Genomic DNA, 17864 nt, shown 5'->3' with positions numbered 1-17864 from the left:
TTACTCTGCTGCTCACCCCAGCCAAAATAATTCCAGTTGCCTACAAAGAGAAGGGGCAGAGATAATAAAAGGGAGCAGGCAGAGGGGGGGCATGGGGAGGGGGACTCCCCCATCCTCCTCGTTATCCCCATCTCCTCCTCCCACCCCAGGACCCCGATCCCCTCCTGCCCTGAGTATCATCTCAGAATGTCACTTTAACCACTGACATTTGTGTCACCTTCGGTCATCACCTTGGGAGGCAGGGGGATATCCCCATTTTTCTCAGAGGCCACAAGTTCAGCCAGGAAGTTTTATAATAAAGGGGGCGTTTAGGCCCAGCGTTTTCCAGCTCTGAACTCTGGAGTCAGCACTCCCCACTCTCTCCCTCCCCCTTCTGGAATACAAGGAAAGAAACACTGAACTAGAAATCTAAAGTTGGAACACCACTGAGGGGTGGGTGTGAAGCATTCTGCTCATTTTACAAGTGAAGAAACAGGGCTCAGAGAGGTAGAGTGAGCAGCCTGAAGTCACTCAGCCTCTAAGGACCAGGGAGAGAACCGCATCCTCCCTCATCCCCTCATCCTCAGCACCTGGCATCTTGGAAAAATGCCTTGGACCAGAATCCTATCTCCTCTGACACTTGGCTGCCTCCTCCAAGAAATGGCGGTGACGAATCATTCTCGAGAGAACTCAGAGGTCAATGACGGGGGTATGTCTCCATTCAAAACTGAACCCACCCCTCACATCAGTCCACCTGTCCAGGTGTTTGTCATCTGCTCCTGCCTCACTTGCCTGACACTGTCCCCACCCCAATCCTTCAGTGACCCCATTCACCAGGGAGGGGTTAGTCATTTCTCAGGGCAGTGATGACCCCTCCCCGGGTAGGGAAGTCAGAGCACTTTCTCAATAGCACCCCCAAATTAGTGTAGAAATGGGGTCCCCCAACTGCAGTCCCCCAGCCCCTCCACCCACCAGGCTCCATCATTATCATCCTGGGCATATGGGAGGTCAACAACGGATACAGGGGAGACTGTGAGAGGGGATGAGAAGGTTGTAGGGGAAGCAGATGGAAAGGAGAAAGAGGTCAAAAGGTGGGGTGCGGTCAAAATGTCGGGTGGGGCTCTGCCCTGAGACTATAGGACTTGTCACTTCCTCCCGACTCCAGGGAACTCGGAAGGCACTTTTAGGGGACAGACATCTCCTTGGCCCATGTAGAATGGGTCTGGGTGCCTCTGAGTATCCACAAGGCCAAGGAGGATAAACACTCCGGAAAACTTCAGCCTTGATGGAGGGGCAGTAGTCAGAGGAACGTGACCGTCATTGTCCGTAGACGCAGAGCAGTGGAAAGAGAAGCAAAGCTGGAGTCCCTCAGACCTGGAGTTCAAATCCCAGCTCTACCCCCTGCTGGGTGTGTGACCTTGGGCAAGTCACTTCTTCTCTTAGGCCTCAGTTTCTCTATCTAAGAAAATGGGCAGGTGAAACAGCCTTCATCCATTGGGCGTGTGCCTATTGTACCTGTGTTAGCAGGATTGTGTGTCTGCACCATCTGGGGGCTGCTTGGGGTGGGGGGGGCCTGTGTGGGCCCCGTGAAAGCTTGTCAAATGAGTTACAGGTCCTCATCCAGGATCTGATGAATGGAATTAAAGAGTCTGCAAAGTGTTTTTCAAATCTCTAGAAGGACTCCCCTGGGCCCTTCCAACAGCCCTCGGAGTGAGGGTACTGTCAGATGCCCTATTTCAAAGAGAGGGACTCCATGAATCAGAGAGGGACACTGGCATGCCTGTGACCACAGAGCGAGCAGGGTTCACATCCAAGTCCCAGATCTTTTCTTTCCACCACACCATGAGCAGATCCTGTGCGTTCTTAGGACCTGTTCCTCTGGAGGGGAGTGGCCTGTTACACAGGACAGTCATGGGGAGGGGAGGGATGAGGTTTCAGCTGATGCCCAGGGAGGAATCGAGAGGTACTTACAACACTGGTTGCTGGGGACAGGAAGAGGCTTGTCTTGTTCATCTTGGAATGAATACTGAGAGGGAGGGAAGGAGAGAGGGTTCTTCTCAGGAGGGGCCAGAAGCCAGGGGACCAAGACGGTCCTCTGCTCTGTTCCATCCTGACGACCCCTGCCTCCCAAATCCACTCTGTCTGCAGGAGAAGGATGCAGATGTCCATAGAGAAAGACACACACACACACACACACACACACACATAGAGACAGTGAGAAAGAGAGACAGAAAAAGAAAGAAACACAGTTGAGGGAAAGAAACAAATAGAAGCGGAAGAAAGAGAGAGCAATGGGGCAAACTGAGGAAAGGAGCAGAAGAAAGATCAGCGATGATGTTGGACAAAAGCTATTATCATGTGAGTATTGCCCTTTTGCACCCTGCCTCCCAGTGTAGAGAGCTCTGGTCTTGCCTCTTCTTTCTTCCTGGCCTTCGCCTTCAGAAGGCTGCCTTCTGGGCCCCACTAGGTCTTTGCACTGTGATGATACAGAGCCAAGAAGAAGGGAGATGTCATGGAAGAACAGGGGTACAGAGGCCAGGGCTGGCGGGGGAGAACTTTGAAAAGTGAAAGTGTGACCCGAGGTGTTGAGGGGTGTGGGGCAGAGAGCAGGTGTAAGGGCTACTGCGGGGGCCCCTGTGTCTCCTTGAGGGTATCTGGCAAGAGCAGGGCTTGAGCTGATTAAAGTCTTTTCATCGTTGGTGGACTGTATGTTCTATGATGCCATCATTGCTTTGAGAAAGGACCAAATGAGGCTCTGATTTTGTCCAGTTAGAGACACAGACAGAGGGACACCAGCGGAAAGTGAAACAGAGACAGAAAGCAGAGGACATCTGGAGACAGAGGGAGGGCTGCAGACAGAAAGAAAAGAGTCCCCCTCCAACACTCACCTCATCCTGGTCCCGCATGGCATTTAGCTGCTCCAGCTTCTTGGCCCAGTAGCGCGCCTCCTCCTCGGGAATGTCTGGAAGCGGAGCCCTGGCTGTGAGTCTGGAACCCCTCCCTGCCCCTCAACCTTCATCCAGTGCATCCTGCAGGCCTATGGGCTGGTCTCAAGGGCGTGGAGGAAGAGGAAGGGAGAACAGGGTGGAGTCCCATCACCCCACCCCACCCCCACCCCCACCCCCCGCCTCCAGCCCCAGAGCTGCCTTGGGAATGAATAGAGGATGAGAGAGGAGATGCCTCCTAGCATTCCGAGGGTGGGGAAGCCATGGGTTCCTGGAAAGATTCTGTGGAGGGTACTGAGCTGCTTCTAAGAGAGGAAGAGCGGTTTCTCTGTGTCTCTGCCTCTGTTTACCTCTACATGTAAACAGTCTCTGTTTGTCTCTCCTCCTATCTCCAGCTCACCCTGCAGCCTAAGACCTCAGCAAGGACCAGCCCGGGGCAGTTCAGACCCAAACTCCATGGGTCAAGAAGCATTTGCTGCCCATTGGTGACCTAGGGGGGGCTGTGGTGTTCTCTGCACATGGCAGGTGCATGCCCCGCTGACCACTGCAACTGGGAAACTCTCTCCTCCAGGGACAGGAAACTTCATCCTCAGAATGAAGATCAGTATGAACCCACCCAGGCCGGGCCATTCTCCTGGGTCTGGTGAGGGTCCTGTGCCCCTACACTCACCTAAAGGCAGCTCGAAGCGGGTGTCAAGGAGGATGCGGTGGAAGGTGGGGTCCTTGGTGCCACAGATCTCACTGTCCGCCATGATGACCTGAGAGTCCAGTGTCAGCCACTCTCCAGGGCCCTCCTGGGGGTTGGGGTGGGGTGACAGGGTCCAAAGTGATGCAGGGTGGAGCAGGGATCTGCTGCATGCTGACCGGCAGGCCCCCTACTCTCACAGAAAATGCCCTTCCCCTCATCTCGCTCTTACCCTAAGAGCAAGGGTCATGCCCACACTTTACAGACAAGGAAACTGAGACTCAGAGAGAAGGTTCCAGTCCAGGGCAACATGGTGGGTCCAAGGAATCCAGAGGCAGGGATCCAGAGAGAAGGCCCTGTAGGGCCAGGCAGGGGTTGTCCCAAGTTTGCACAACCATGCCTCATTTGTCATGGGCTTATGTGGCCCTAGTTTCAAATAAAAGCCCTGATGCCCATCCAGGGGAGAACTCCCCACCCCAAGTGAACAAACCAGTCCTGCAGTCACAGAAGGCAGAGCATGACACATTCACCTCCAGCCTGGAGGTCAAGGCAGAGCCAGAGGGAGGGAGAAGGGCTACAGTACTCAGAGGGAAGTTAGGGAAGTTTTCCTGGAGGAGAGGGCACAGGAGCTGGGCTTAGAGGGTGATGGAAGGGATACTTGAAGCCCAGGGAACAGCACATGCAAAGGTTCGGAGGCCATCTCTGGGGCCTATAAGGGGTGGAGGTTGGGGGGGTGGGGAGATGAGGCTGACAATATAGGCAAGTGCCATCAAGAAAGCCTCCCAAAGGAGATGAGCAGGGATGGCAAGGAAAGGTCCTAGGATGGCAAGATCCCACTGGGCCCAGCATGAAGGGGTGGAGTGGAAGGGGTGAGATGTAAGGCCAGGAGGCCAGGGAGGAGGCCAAGGTTATTGTCTAGTACCTTCAGGGCTGGTGTAGCTTTCTCCCTGCACAAAATGCTAATTACCCCCAATAACCCTTCTCCTTTCTTCCATAGAAATACATTTTCAGCTGGGCCCAGGGCTGTGCCGCTTAAGACTACATTTCCCAGGCTCCCTTGCAGCTAAATGGTCACATGACCAAGTTCTAGCCAATAGCATGTGAGTGAAGTGCCGGGAGCAGCTTCCAGGTTAGGGCCTTAACCAAGAGGGTGAGCCCCCACTTTGCCACCTTTTCTTCCCTTGGCAGCAATGCAGATGTAATGGGATCCTCCCGCAGCCATCCTGGGCTGCACAAGGAGAAAGGCAGAGCAACAAGATGGAAGGAGTTCAGACCGTGGTGACTTTGTAGCTACCATCCCAAAAATTGTTGGGGGATAGAGATACATGTTCATCTTATGTAGGCCACTGGCCTCTGGGCCCCTCCAAGGCACTCCTCACCAACCCTCAGCCCACCACTCACTTCATTGGACTGGCGGATGGTCCGCAGGGGAATCCACACGGTGCCCACCATTGTGTCCCAGATGAGACCCTTGTTCCACACCTCCACTGTCAGCCCCAAATCCAGGCGGTTAATCTCGCTGTGGAGAGAGGGAAGGGGCATGAAGAGGTAGGAGTGAGGAAGTGAAGTCTCAGAAAAGTCAGTTCACCCACCTTAGGACACACAGCCAACTGGAATTCAAACCCAGGCCTGGGTGAGTCCTACCAGGAAGGTAACACAGTAGTTCTTGTTTTACAGAGGGGAAACTGAGGCCAAAGTGTTAAGTTACATGCTTAGGGTATCACAGCAGAACTAGGATTACAAGCTGGGAAGGAAGGAGTGGGGAAAGATATCACACATCTCTTGCACCCCCAACTCCCTTGGCCCTTCCTCGAGCCCTCAGATCCTAAGAGTACTGGCTAAGTGAGGAAGAGGCTCAAACACCCTCTGTGGCTCCCTGTTACCCCAGGATAAGGGCATTCAGGATGCCTCCATTCTTCCCAGGGTCACCTCTATCCAATCATATGGGGACATCTCTGAGAACACAAATGATACTATCTCTAAGCACCTTCCTTGCAGGACCCACCCTGGAAATGTGCAGATTTGGGGGAAATCCTTGGTAAATGTCCAGTTCACTGAATTTACTAATTTACCAAAAATTTATCTTAAGGAATGTTCTCCTTGCATATAGCTGTGACCTTGTCATTCAGTAACTGGCTTTCAGGGAGTTGGGGACTACACTGTCTCTCCCCCTTCACATATTCCCTAGAATTGTAGGGCTAGATCCTCCCCTCTTTCCCCAAATTCCTCTGTTTCAAGATCCTGACTCAGAGTTCTCCCATGGCCTCCACCACTGCTAGTCCCCAGCCAAGCTCTGCTCAGGGATTTGAGGGCTGCCTGGGTCCAAATCTCAGCTCTGCCAAGTATAGGCTGTGTGACACTAAGCAAGTGACTTTGCCTCTCTGGTCCTCTGTTTCCTCTTCTGTAAAATGAGGATTAGAATAGCACCCTCCTTCCCAGGCCTGTGGGGAAAATTGATTTAATCAAAGCCTTAGAAGAGGGCATGGAACATGTTGTTGGCCATCATCAGAGAAGATGGGATGTAATATGAGACCTTGAGTAGCTCCAGGTTGAGGGGAGGGTCCAGCTCATGAATTCATTCATTTATTGGGCAAATATTTATTGAGCCACCTACTGTGTGCCAGACCTTCTCCTTGGCATGGGGGCGTGGAACTCACAGTGGAGACAGAGACCAACAGGCCCTACCCTCCTAGACTCACAGTCCAGAGCCAGGGCCCAGAAATGTGTCAAGAAATCACACAAATGACTTAAATGATAATTGGTGGCTTGGCCTGAAATTACTCTCCAATCGCTGCTTGGGGATGGTGGTCAGGGAGGGCTTCCCTGAGGAGGTGACTCAATAGAGATTCAAAGGACAAGAAGGACCCTGCTGGGGGGAAGGAGGAGGAGAGAAAAGCAAGTGCAAAGTCCCTGGGACAGGACCAAGCTGGATGTGTTGGAGGAATGGTCCAGAGATGGAGGCGGCTGGGGCAAGTGTGCCAGGAGAGATGGAGGGAGATACTGGCAGGTTACAGGGGCCATGCCTGGAAAGAGGGTGTTGTGGAGAGGAGTGTGGGTTTTGTTCTGAGGTTCACAAGCCATGAGCCATGGGCAAGTTTAGAGAGTGACAGGATGTGATTTGCAGTTTTAAAAATATCCCCCTGGCTGCCTGGAGGAGAACAGATTGCTGGGAGGCAGGAGGCGGGCAGCAGCAGGAGGCCAGGGGCGGAGGCTGGCGGGCAGCAGGGACTTGGCTGGTGGCCATGGAGATAAAGGAAGCAACTGGATTTAGGAAGTGCTTTGGAGGCAAAGCTGATGGCTGGACATGGGGCCGAGGGAGGAGGGAGTGGAGTCCCAGACGACATGCAGGTGTCCAGCTCTGCTCTATGGGACCAGCGAGGACTAGCAGCAAGGTCGTGCTAGCCCAGGCATTGCAGACTCACAACATGAAATCCTGCTCCCAGCTGGGCTGGCTGCCCCGCACAGCGATGGTCGTGCTCTTGACATTTTGCACCTTCAGGGTCACGTACGTGTTGAATTTCTCTGTGGTGGTGAAAGCAGGGGTCAGCACAGGGGCTCGGGGTCCCCCCATGTCCCTTCCCAAGCTCTAGATGACCTTGCTGTGATCCCCCAAGGTCTCCTCATACTTGGGGCCACAGTCCAATAACCAGGTCCAATATACTGAGCTGTTTCTGTACCTACACCCGAGTCCCTCCCTGCCAGTCCCTCAGAGCACAAGGGAAGGGCCTTGGTTCAGGGAGATGTGGAATTTTGGGATGCCTAATCTTGCTGCTTAGAAATGACTATGTACAAGAGTCCTGGTTTTTAACTGGGAAGACTGAGTCCCCAGATAGTGAAACAAAATTGACAGTAAGAAACTCCCTTCACTTTTCTGAGCCTCACTTTTCCCGCGTGTAGCTTGATCTAAGAATCCCACCCTGTCTCTTAGGATCTTGGGAAGGGCCTTTGGCTCAGGGTGAGCACCACCTCCACTGGATTCTCCAGGAGATGGCTGGGGAGACTTTGGGATTGCAGGCCAAGTCTGACACTCTGTGTTGCTCGCAGACATGCAACCCAAGTCCCCTATTATGGGCTCAGACCCCCTCCCTTATCTCTCCAAGACACAGACAGACAGACAACACAGGACAGGGCAGGAATAGAGGCCACTTACCTTGGGCACCATCAAACTTGGCTTTTTTGACTGTGGAGAGAGACAGAGATAGGGAAGGGAGATGGGGAGAGAGTAAGGAGAAGAAAGAGACAGAGACACAGAGAGACACACCAAAATAGAAATATAACAAGAGAGACAGAGAGGAGAGACACACAGAAAGAAAGAGACAAAAAGGAAAGGCAAAGAGAGAGAGCAAAAGAGACAGATCAAGAGACCAAACAGAAAACAAAACAAAAGCAAAACAAAGAGGTGAGATCAAAAACAGAGAAAAGAGACAAGGAAAGGAAGAGAAACAGAAAGGAGAGGAGGGAGGCAGGGATGAAAGGGAGAGAAAGAAGCCATCAGACAGATAAGCACAGGCAGACTTAGAAGTTGAAGGAAATTTGGACCCTGGGTATAATTTCATCCCCCTCCATCCTCCCCATCAATCTCCCCCAAAGCTCCCCCACCTCCAATTGTGCCTTTACCCACAATTGAACAGGTTCCAAAAGAAGGAGCTGGGCAGGGGACAGGAGAGGCTTCCCACAGGAAGCCCTCCTGGATTGCAGCAGAGAGAGAACAGTTGGTAAGGGAAAGAGGGAGAGAGAGAGGAGAAAGATAATCTCCAATGACCCCCTCTGCCTGCCAGGCCAGTGAGACTTCTCCCCCAGTTATCCAGCTCAGTCTGCCTACCAAATGTTCCAGGGATTTTGAGGTCTAATATTCAAAGGGGACTGGGCGAGGTGGAACAGAACAGTCCAGAGACATCCCAGACCTGGCTGGGAGGTTGTTAGAGCTTGTCCAGCCCAACTTGCTTATGAAAGGTGAAACCCGAATATATGTCAGGGTCCCACGTGGTCCAGTCTCTTCATGTTTCACAGCACCCCACAGTCCCAAGTGACTTGAAGCAATTCCACTCTTTACTGGCTCTTCTCATAAGATATTAAACTTAATTTCAACATCTCTCACACCCTGCAGCTGCCCCCAACATCTTTCTCCATCATTCACTCTCTATCTCCACCCAAAACCAGCTCCCAAACTGAACCCTTTCTCCTGCTTTCCACAATTCTTCTCCCTTTCTCCTTTTGCATGGATGTTTTTGTTTGCGTAAGCAATACATGCACATTTTACAAAATCCAAGGCAATCAAGAGACTGGCATACAATGAGAATAAGGCTCTTTTCTACCCCAGCCCTCACGATCCCTCCTGGTGCAATCAACATTACCAGTTCCTTGTAGTGCTAGAGATAGATGGTTTCTGATTCGGCGATCAAGTGCATGTGTGCATTGTTTTATTTCCTACACAAACGGCAGCATTCTACACCCTCTGTAGAAACTTTCTGTTTTTCAGTGTGTCTTGATGAGTATGTGCAGGTAAGTTGAAGGATAAATTCCTAGAAACAAAATTGTGTTTCTATTCTCTCTCTCTCCTTTTGAGGGTCAAGGTCAGCCCTCTTCTGGGCAAATGCCATGGCCTCCCATCTAGAGTTCATGTCTCTGTCCTCATCACTTGACTTTTCGTTTTGCAAGAGCACCCAAATGAAACCAGTGAACAGAGAATTGGGGACGTGGAGTAGTTCTAAACCGAACCAAGAGCACCCGAATGAAAACAATGAACAGAGGATGGGGGACGTGGAGTAGTTCTAAACACTTGTCATTAAATACTGTTTGTTCCTGTTGCAGACAGACGGTGTACATGTCTGGTGGTGGCTGGGGCGAGGGGGATTGATGCCCAGAATCACTGAGTGAGTTCCCCGGAATTGCAGAGCAGGAGGAAGAATGATCAGCTTCCTATGCCAATGCCAACCACCCCCCACAAGAAAACTCAAACTTTAAATGCAAATGGGTTGTACATTGTCCTCATCACATCTGGGTTTGGGTTTGGGAGGTTAGAATGCAGAGGGAAGCCCTCGGCTGGACTTTGGGAGTGATGAGCACAGTTTCAGCATGGAGTCAGGTGGAGCCAGGTTCAGCTTATAGTGCTGTGTGAACCTGGGCAAGTGAATCCCCCTCTCTGGGCCTCCATCTCTCTCTCACTCTGTCTCTCTCTTTCTGTTTTTCTAGATCTGGCATTCTCTCTGTCTTTTATCTTTGTGTCTCTGTCTCCCTTTCTCCCACATCCCCAAATCAGTCACTATGTGCTATCCTCTTCACCTTCCCATTCAAAGCACATAACTGCACGTACAAAGGACCCTCTCTTGAAGGCATGCTCAGGTCCTGTCCCACTGGCCCCCTCTCATACCCTCAGCCCCACTTACCCCACAGGGAGCTCAACCACCCAGCCTCTCACCCCTGGGGCTGAGTGAAGCTCAGGGACACTTAAGTCTGTACCCAGCAGGAGTTACAGACCTCTCTCCTGGGGGAGCTCTTGCTTGCACACCTGGTGACTGTGAAGCTGGGAATGGGGGTGATGCAGAGGCAGGGGCAGGGCAGGGAGGAAGAATGGTGAAAGAGACACAGGCTGAGAAAGGCACGCACACATGGAGGGATCAACATGGGGAAAGAAAGAGAAGCAGGGAGGAGGAGGAGGAGGAGAGGGTAGACAACAAGTCATGAGCGTCAGAGACAGAGACACAGAAAGAGAGAGACACACAGATGTCCACTAGGGAGGGCCAGCAAAAAGGAGAGGCAGAGTTGGAAGAGAAGGGTTGGAGGGAGAGATGAGGGGCTGATTGTTGTCCAGCCAGGCCTGGCCTGGGCTGGCCTGCAGCTCCTGCTCAGTATTCCTTTTTACAGACCAGGGACAGAGCTCAGAGGGGAGGTCAGTCATCCAAGGTCTGTCCTCTATCCTCTCCTCCTGGTGGGGGATGGAGTGTCTCTGTCTTCCTCCTCCTGGTTCTGTTTCTCTTCCTCCCCTTCTCCCCCATCTGTCTCTGTCTGTCTCTCTTGTCTCCACTCCCTCAGATTACCCACTTCCCTCCTCCTTAAGCCTCAGTGGGCCAGAGGGTAATGAGCTCAGTTGGGGGCCACCAGCAGAGGAGTGATTGGGGGCGGGGGGTGGGGGGGCGCTCTAGCTCTGACAGCTGAGTCCAGGCTCTGGCTCCCAGGCCCCTTCAGCGAGTACAGGATGAGGACCTCAATGTATGTTCATCACTGAGAACTCAGAGGAAGGAGGGGGAGACTCAGAGTAAGAGAGGGGGCTCAGAGAGAAATGAGGAATCAAGGAAGGGGCTCAGAGTGGAGAGGAAGACTGGGGGCGGGGATGGGGCAATGGGGTGGAGAGAGGACTAGGGAAGGAAGCTCCGGAGCTGGAGGAAGGTCTGGTGGGGGAGGGGACTCAGGAAGGCAGAGGAGCGGGTGTCATCAGGGGTGGGGCTCAGAGGAGAAGGGAGCTTAAAAGAAGGAGAGGGCGCAAGGAGGGGCTGGTGGGGCTGCGAGAAGGAACCAAGTCTATCTCTTTCTGTCTTCCCCGTCAGTAAACGGTCCGAGTCACTGTCGCCTTCACCACCATAGTCATCACATCTCTGCCCTGCCACTTTCTCCATGCTCGCTGGCGCCGCTCGAGCTCGAGCGGAGCTGCAGTATCGGGGTCACCGGGGCGGAAGCACCGCCCCTCCCCCGCGGGCTCCTGGTCACACGCACAAGGCTATTTATAAAGTGGGCACAGAGGGCGTGGGCGACGCGACAGCTGGGAGTGGCGGGTGGGGGAGGTGCCACTGCCGGCCCCTCTGAGAGGCCAGCGGGAGACGCCGCCTCACGACTGTCAGCAGCCTGCGCGGCCCTTGGGGGCCCCCATAGGCGCTTTAATTTGATTAATGTGGTTACACAGGCAGATGCTGGCCAGGGTAGAATCGGTGGAGGTGGGAGCAGGGGCTCAGGCTGGGGACTCCCATAGGCTCCGCCAGGCTCTGGGCCTCAGTTTCTGCATCTGGGAAATGGATCAATGTAGCGTCTTCTCCCCTTCCTCCTTTCCTCTTACTCCCTTCTCTTCCTGCTCCCCTTTCTTTTTCATCATTATTAGAATCGGCATTATTACACTGTCATGACCAATATTTTTGCAATTACCATTACCAGTATCATTACTATTTGTATTATTTGGTTGGGTTCTATGTATACCCCTGGTCTGGACGACCCTGGATTCTAATTGAGGTGAATTCCAGTCTTTGGGCACCTCCTCCATGACCTGCCAGGTCTCGGGTGGGGGCGGGTGAAGAGTAGATTCCAACCATCAAGAGAAGCCCCTGAAAGCTTGCCTTCAGGACATGCTTACTGGGTGTCAGGAGACACTACAAGATGGGGGAGGAGGGAAGGGAAACAAAGAATTCAGAAATCGATTTAAGATGTTTGGTGGTTTTATATGTGATGTCGATGGCCTACGTGAGCTTTGTGGTAAGGACACTGGCCCCACTGGCTTTCATCTGGGAGAGAGGGTTCTTACCCTCCATTGACAGAAATAAGCCAGAGCCCGACAGAAGACTTCAGTGTAAAACATAAACACACCAAGAACCTTGACAGGGATTTCTGCCTGTGTTGTTTACCAGGTGCCACCACTTATAACTATGCCTGACATATAGTAGGTGCTCATTAAATAGTGTTCAATGAAGTAACGACAGAATTTCCTCCTCCAGCAGCCCCGTGGGTAAGATCTGCCCCTTCCGCACAGGCGGGCGCTGTCCACAGTTCGGCAGGAGCTGTCCCTGCTCTGTCCACGGTGCTGAACCCCTGTCCCTGCCCGTTTACCTCCAATGAACTTGGCACGCCTTTTTACCTCCTGTGTACTACTGAGCCCTCCTCAGGCCTGAGAACGCAGTGAGCTCTCAGGAAATGTCCTACACCCACGGAAAGCTTTTAGTCCCCATTAATAAAAACACCACCATTGATTTTTCCTGTCATCGGCTCACACTTACGGAACCTTTCCACAGGCCAGGCATCATGCCAAGGGCTCTTCGTGCCTCATCTCACTGGAGAGTTCTAGCAAACCTAGGCAGTAGGTACTATTAGTGTGTCCATTCTACAGATGGGCACACTAAGGAGTGAAGAGGATACAGGACTTGCCAGGAAGTTGTGGTTTTAGGGATTCAAACCCAGGCCTGCTGGACTAGGTATGTCCTGGTTGGCACCTCAGAGAGGAAGCCCATTGTATGTGGGAGGAAAATGAGGTACAGGTTGGGGAAGGGGCTAAGATTGCAGCCCTGAAGATGAATCAGAGCCAACCCTGGAGAGCAACCTATAAGTATAGTGAGAGCAAAGACCCAGATACAAGCTCCTCTGGCTACATGGGATCAGAAACAGGGCAGCCAGGGGCAGAGGGATTTGTGAGGGCTTCCTGGGAGAGGAGCAGGGGAAAACCCACAATGAATGGGGAGAAATGACACATCTCTTTATTGAGTGGTTGAAGGAAGAAGGTGATCCCTGCACAGATTCTCATCCCATGAAAGGAACTTGGCTTCTCTTCCTCCAAGAAGAGGCTCAACCTTCATCCCCAACTCCCAGTAGGCTGTGGAGTCAGTTACACCTCTGGCTCTGTGGCACTAAGCAAGTTGTTGATCCTCCCTGAGCCTCAGTTTTCCTCATCCTTACAACGGGTTTCTATGAGGATTAAAGTAGGCAATGGGCATAAGAGTCCTCAACACCATACTTACAGAATGCCAGATAAATGGGGCTTGTTGTTGATATTATTAGTTTTGAGGCAAACTCACCCTCACATGCATTTACTAATTGTATGCAATATTCATTCATCAAATATTTATGGAGCCTTCAAAAACATTGAGTGGCCTGGCAAAATGCCGTAAGGTACATAGGAAGGTCTAGACCTGAATTCCCAGCACCATGATTTTGCACGTGCCATTCTCTCCACCTAGAGCACCATGTCCCTTCTGCTTAGCTCCCCCTCATCTTCTCAGACCCAGGTAAATGTTGTGTGTGTTGGGGGGCGATAAGGGCAGGCTTCCCAAAGGAAGAAAGCCCTGGATACCACCTTCCCTGGCTCCCTCAGCCCTTCCCTGTCTCTCCCACTCTGACCCCACCAGCATGAGGCCAGGAATAGCACTGGGTCTCCAGGAACAGTGCCTGGCATAGGGTAGGTGCTCAGCTAAGGCTTGCTGAGTAAGTATATGAATGAATTCATGAAGGAACCAGGTGGAACTTGGCATTTTGCAGCCTCAGGACTCTGCCAAGCCCTAGCAAGTGGATGGGGTGGGGGAGGGGCAATGGGACTCCACATAGATAAAGAAATGAGAAGGGGCAGAGGCAAGACTAGTATAAGGTGGTCTCCTATGTGTTGGTGTCGGGTATGGATGCAAGAGTTTGCGTGTGTGTGTTTGCATGTGTATTTGCTAGTGTTACCAGGGCAGGCAGGTAGGTATACATGGGTGTGTGTGTATGTGTGCGTGGAGGGACATATGCTTGTGTGTACCATCTGAATGCAGGTGTTGATCTGTACATGTGTTAAGGAGTGCAATGTGACTGTATGTGGGACATGCTAGTATGTGTAAGTTTAGGTATATGAGGGCTTGCAGGTGATACGTTAATTAGAAACACGTTGTGGTGTATGTATGGATGTGTGTTATACAGTTGTAGGGAATGTGTATTTGTTTACTTGTGTGTACACAACATCATTCACCTGCTCAAAGGGGCTGCTTTGAATGTCCGGGCAAGTGTCATCATGCAAGTACACATGTGGCTTTGGCATATGCTCATGTGTACCCGTGTATGTTTCTTGGGATTGGGGCCCTAACAGGTATACATAGGTACGTGCCTGTATGTCAGGGCATGAGTGGATCTTTCTGTGACATGGGTAATGTGAACATGCATCAAACTTGTTTGAATACATCCATGTCCGTGTACATGCATGTGAACACACATGCTTATATTTTGGGGGCCATGTCTATGTGGCAGAGTGGCTGTGTCCCATATACATGTGTGTGTTCACACACACATATGAATGTGCACATGTGTCCATAAGTGTGCTTTCACAAGCATGTGGTCTTCATGGAGACTTGGTGGATCCTGGGCATTTCTGTCCACACAGGGTGAGTCTGTGTATGAACCTTTCAGTGCATGTGTGTACAGATATGGGCAAACATGAGTTGGCCTCTGGTTGGAGGTATAGGTATTTCCTCATCTCCAAGGATGAGCTCAGACCCATGGAAAGCCCTCCCAGCCCAGCTCCACTGCTCCCCTATCCCCTCTCCCCTCTCATTCACTCCATTACTCTCCCGGCCTCCCCACTCTGGGCCTCACCCCCGCCCCCAGTATTTCACCCTCTCCATTTCTCCTGGTCTCCCCCTCTGCCTCTCCCAGCATTATTCCACCCCCCATACATCTCAGGGCTTTACTTCCCACTCCACCCATAGCCTTGCCCCTCCCAGCAACACCCCTCCACTCTGCTGGTGATTCCCTTCCTGTAAGTTCCACAGAATCATCCAACACAATTCTTCCCCCAGGCCTCCGTTTCTGGAAGCCTCACCCTTCTTACTGCCCCCCCTCACACCACCCCCACAGTCCAGCCTCCAGTTTGCGTCAGAGTTAATGGTGAGATTCCCCCCACCACCACCACACACACACAACTAGGCAAACCTTCCAGAGGAACCCAACTTGGAGGATGTGAGGAAGGGTAGGGTGGGAGTGGGAGGAGCAGAGGAGAGAATCAGCAAGGAACACACATTGACCTCCTCCTCCAGTGCCAGCCACCCCCACCCCTGCCCCAGCCCCCACTGCTAGGCAATTTAGAGGAGGGGAAGAGGCCAATAGAGGGTTTGTACGTTCACCTCCGCCTTCCCTTAGGCCTCGCCCTTGGCGGTTCCAGGGGGACCTCCACCTCCCCACTCCCTTAACTCCATAGGTCAGGGGGTAGTTGGCTTTTGATCTATGGGCCCTTCTGTCACCATCAGGCACGGTCAGGAACGAGCTCAGAGAAAGCAGGTCCCTGTCCCTTTAAGAACACCCGCGTCCACGCCTGCCCAGCCCCGTGCGACAGCACTCTGGAAGTCGNCTGGGCCTGTTCACTGGGGTCCAGGCGGAAGCTGGGGTTTTAGCTCTCTGTCTCTGTCTTTGTCTCTGTCTCTTTCTCTGTCTCTGTCTCTCTCTCTCTCTCTCTCTCTCTCTCACACGCACACACACAAACACACACACACACACACATCACAGTCCCCGCTGCCTAAGGTCTCTCAAAGCCTGACATCTCAGGCCTGACCAATACACTTCTTCCCCAACCTCAGCCTTCTTGGAGGGAGTAGGTGTGAGTGAGAGCGGTGGACCCCAGTCCTTGAAACCCAAGGTTGAGACCTCTGTAAGCCTTGAGCCCCTGTTCACCACCACCACCACTGACGCCCAAGGTCTCCCAGAGCCTGAGTTCTTAGCAGGAATGCCCAGGACGCCTGAGTCCTGATGGGCTGGGTTCACCCCTAAACCAGCCTCAGAAGTGAGGGGCAGCGATCATGCCCCTCCTGTGTCTTTCCTCCCCCCGCCCCAACGCAGAGCGTGGGCCTGGGCGTGGGCCTCGGTGCAGATGGCGTTCGGGCCCCAAAATAGCTCCACCCCACCTCTCCCTCCCTCGCTTCGGCGCAAAGTGGGTGAGGTGAGGATGCTGGGAGGGGTGCAGACCGGCACTGCATCCTCGAGGGCTCGGCTCCCTACGGGGAAGGCCGGTTACGCGGTTAGGAGTGCTGGAGGGGGCGGGGTGTGGGGAGGCCCTCAGACGATTCCCCCAGCCCCCACTCGGGAGTCCAAAGAGCTAACGGGAAAAGCGCCCCCAGACCCCAGTCACAACCCTCTCAGGACGTAGGGAAGAATCTTCCCCAGCCCCTTCCCAGGACTCTTCGCCCTCAAGGCTGGGAGATTCCTAGAACTCGCCGTTGGCCTGATGGTCAAGCCCTCTTACCCAAATCTTACATGCTCAGGGCTTGGAGATCCCTCCCTCTCACCCCTTTTCGAATTCCGAGCCTAGTCCACGTCCCTGAAAACCCACAGCCCAGCCCACCTCACAGGACTCCTTCCAAGTACCCTACACGATTCATTCGAACTACCCAGCCCAGCCCCTTCCACAGCTAATAACCTGGTCTACACAGACTCCCCAGTCTAGATTAGAGAGCCAGATAGAGCCTCAGATCCCTGCTGGCGTCCACACGGACCTCCACGTTCAGCCACGTCCGTAGGACCCCCAGCAGCGGCCACCAGGACCCCCTGAGAACGCAGCTACATTTGCACGGATCACCCCCCTCAGGCCCCCTGACCCGTCTACAAGGGCTGGCTCCCCTCTCAAAAGTCCAGCCTCGTGTACTCGGGTCACCCCCTCAGGAGCCCAGCCGCATCCACACGGACCCCGAGCCCGGTCCGGGTGCCAGCCCCGCAGCCTCTCCTCCTACCTCCAACGCAAAGTAGAGACATGTCTCCGGGGTCGCCGGCGGGCCGGCTCCGACAGGTAGACCTTAGCGGCCACTGGGCTAGGGCATGGCCGGGGCTGCAGCCCGCGCTCTGCTCACGCCGGGGCCCGGCCTCCGCCGCCGGCCATCTTGGTTCAGCACCGGGGGTGCGGACAGCTCCTGACGTGGTGCTGATGTGGGGCTGGCGGGCGGAGCCCAGGGACGCCTGATGGGGCGGGGGCGCTGCAGGCTTGGGGGAGCTTTAAAGGGCCGGAGCCGGGTGGGGGTTCCCCGCCCCCAGGGCTCTCCGACCAGAGGGACAGAGAGCGGCCCCACTCAGGTTCCCTGCTGGTTCTGCGTGTTTTCATCTCTCCTGGAGTCACTCTGTGGGTTCTCTGGCTCTCTCTTGAGTTCTTTGCTGTCTGTCTGCTTTCCCTCTATTCCTCTGTCTCTAGATCTGTGTCTCTCATTGACTGTTTCTCTATCTCTTTCTCTTCCTGTGTCTCTTTGTTCCCCTTTTTGTCTCCCCGTCTCTTTTGGTCATGTGTCTCCTTCTGAGCTGCTCTCTGTCCAGTGTCTCTGTGTCTCTGCCACTCCATGTCTAGGTCTCCCTCTGAGTATGTTTCACCTTTTAAGCCACTCAGCCTGTGGATCTTTGCACACACTCAGACTAGATCCCATCCTTCACTCCCTCGTGTAACTGGCAAACTCCTATTCATCCATCACTACCCAGTTTGAACATCCCCTCTTCCAGGAAGCCTTCCCTGACTCCCCCACACTGACCCTACCTTCTGAACTCCCCAGCCCCTAACTCTTCCCCTGACT

At 53.4% G+C, this 17864-nt stretch overlaps 1 protein-coding gene across 4 annotated transcripts in view; it reads right to left on the bottom strand.

The window, feature by feature from the left end:
- The window catches only part of UNC13A (unc-13 homolog A), a 57426-nt gene extending 40362 nt beyond the window's left edge, over positions 1 to 17064 (bottom strand). For all 4 annotated transcript variants that reach the window (XM_040628168.1, XM_040628166.1, XM_040628169.1 and 1 more), the window contains exons 1-8: positions 17043 to 17064; positions 7760 to 7789; positions 7032 to 7131; positions 5011 to 5128; positions 3595 to 3718; positions 2868 to 2941; positions 1951 to 2005; positions 5 to 40 (exon numbers count right to left, since the gene is read on the bottom strand). In XM_040628168.1, the coding sequence (XP_040484102.1) occupies positions 5 to 40; positions 1951 to 2005; positions 2868 to 2941; positions 3595 to 3718; positions 5011 to 5128; positions 7032 to 7131; positions 7760 to 7789; positions 17043 to 17064 (559 nt within the window). The remainder of the gene's footprint in view (positions 1 to 4; positions 41 to 1950; positions 2006 to 2867; positions 2942 to 3594; positions 3719 to 5010; positions 5129 to 7031; positions 7132 to 7759; positions 7790 to 17042) is intronic.
- Between the last annotated feature and the right edge of the window lie 800 nt (positions 17065 to 17864).

Source organism: Ursus maritimus, unplaced genomic scaffold, assembly GCF_017311325.1.
Source record: "Ursus maritimus isolate PB19 unplaced genomic scaffold, ASM1731132v1 scaffold_14, whole genome shotgun sequence".
Taxonomy (NCBI): Eukaryota; Metazoa; Chordata; class Mammalia; order Carnivora; family Ursidae; genus Ursus; species Ursus maritimus.
The sequence above is the reverse complement of the archived record's forward strand: the minus strand, read 5'-3'. Positions and strand labels throughout refer to the sequence as shown.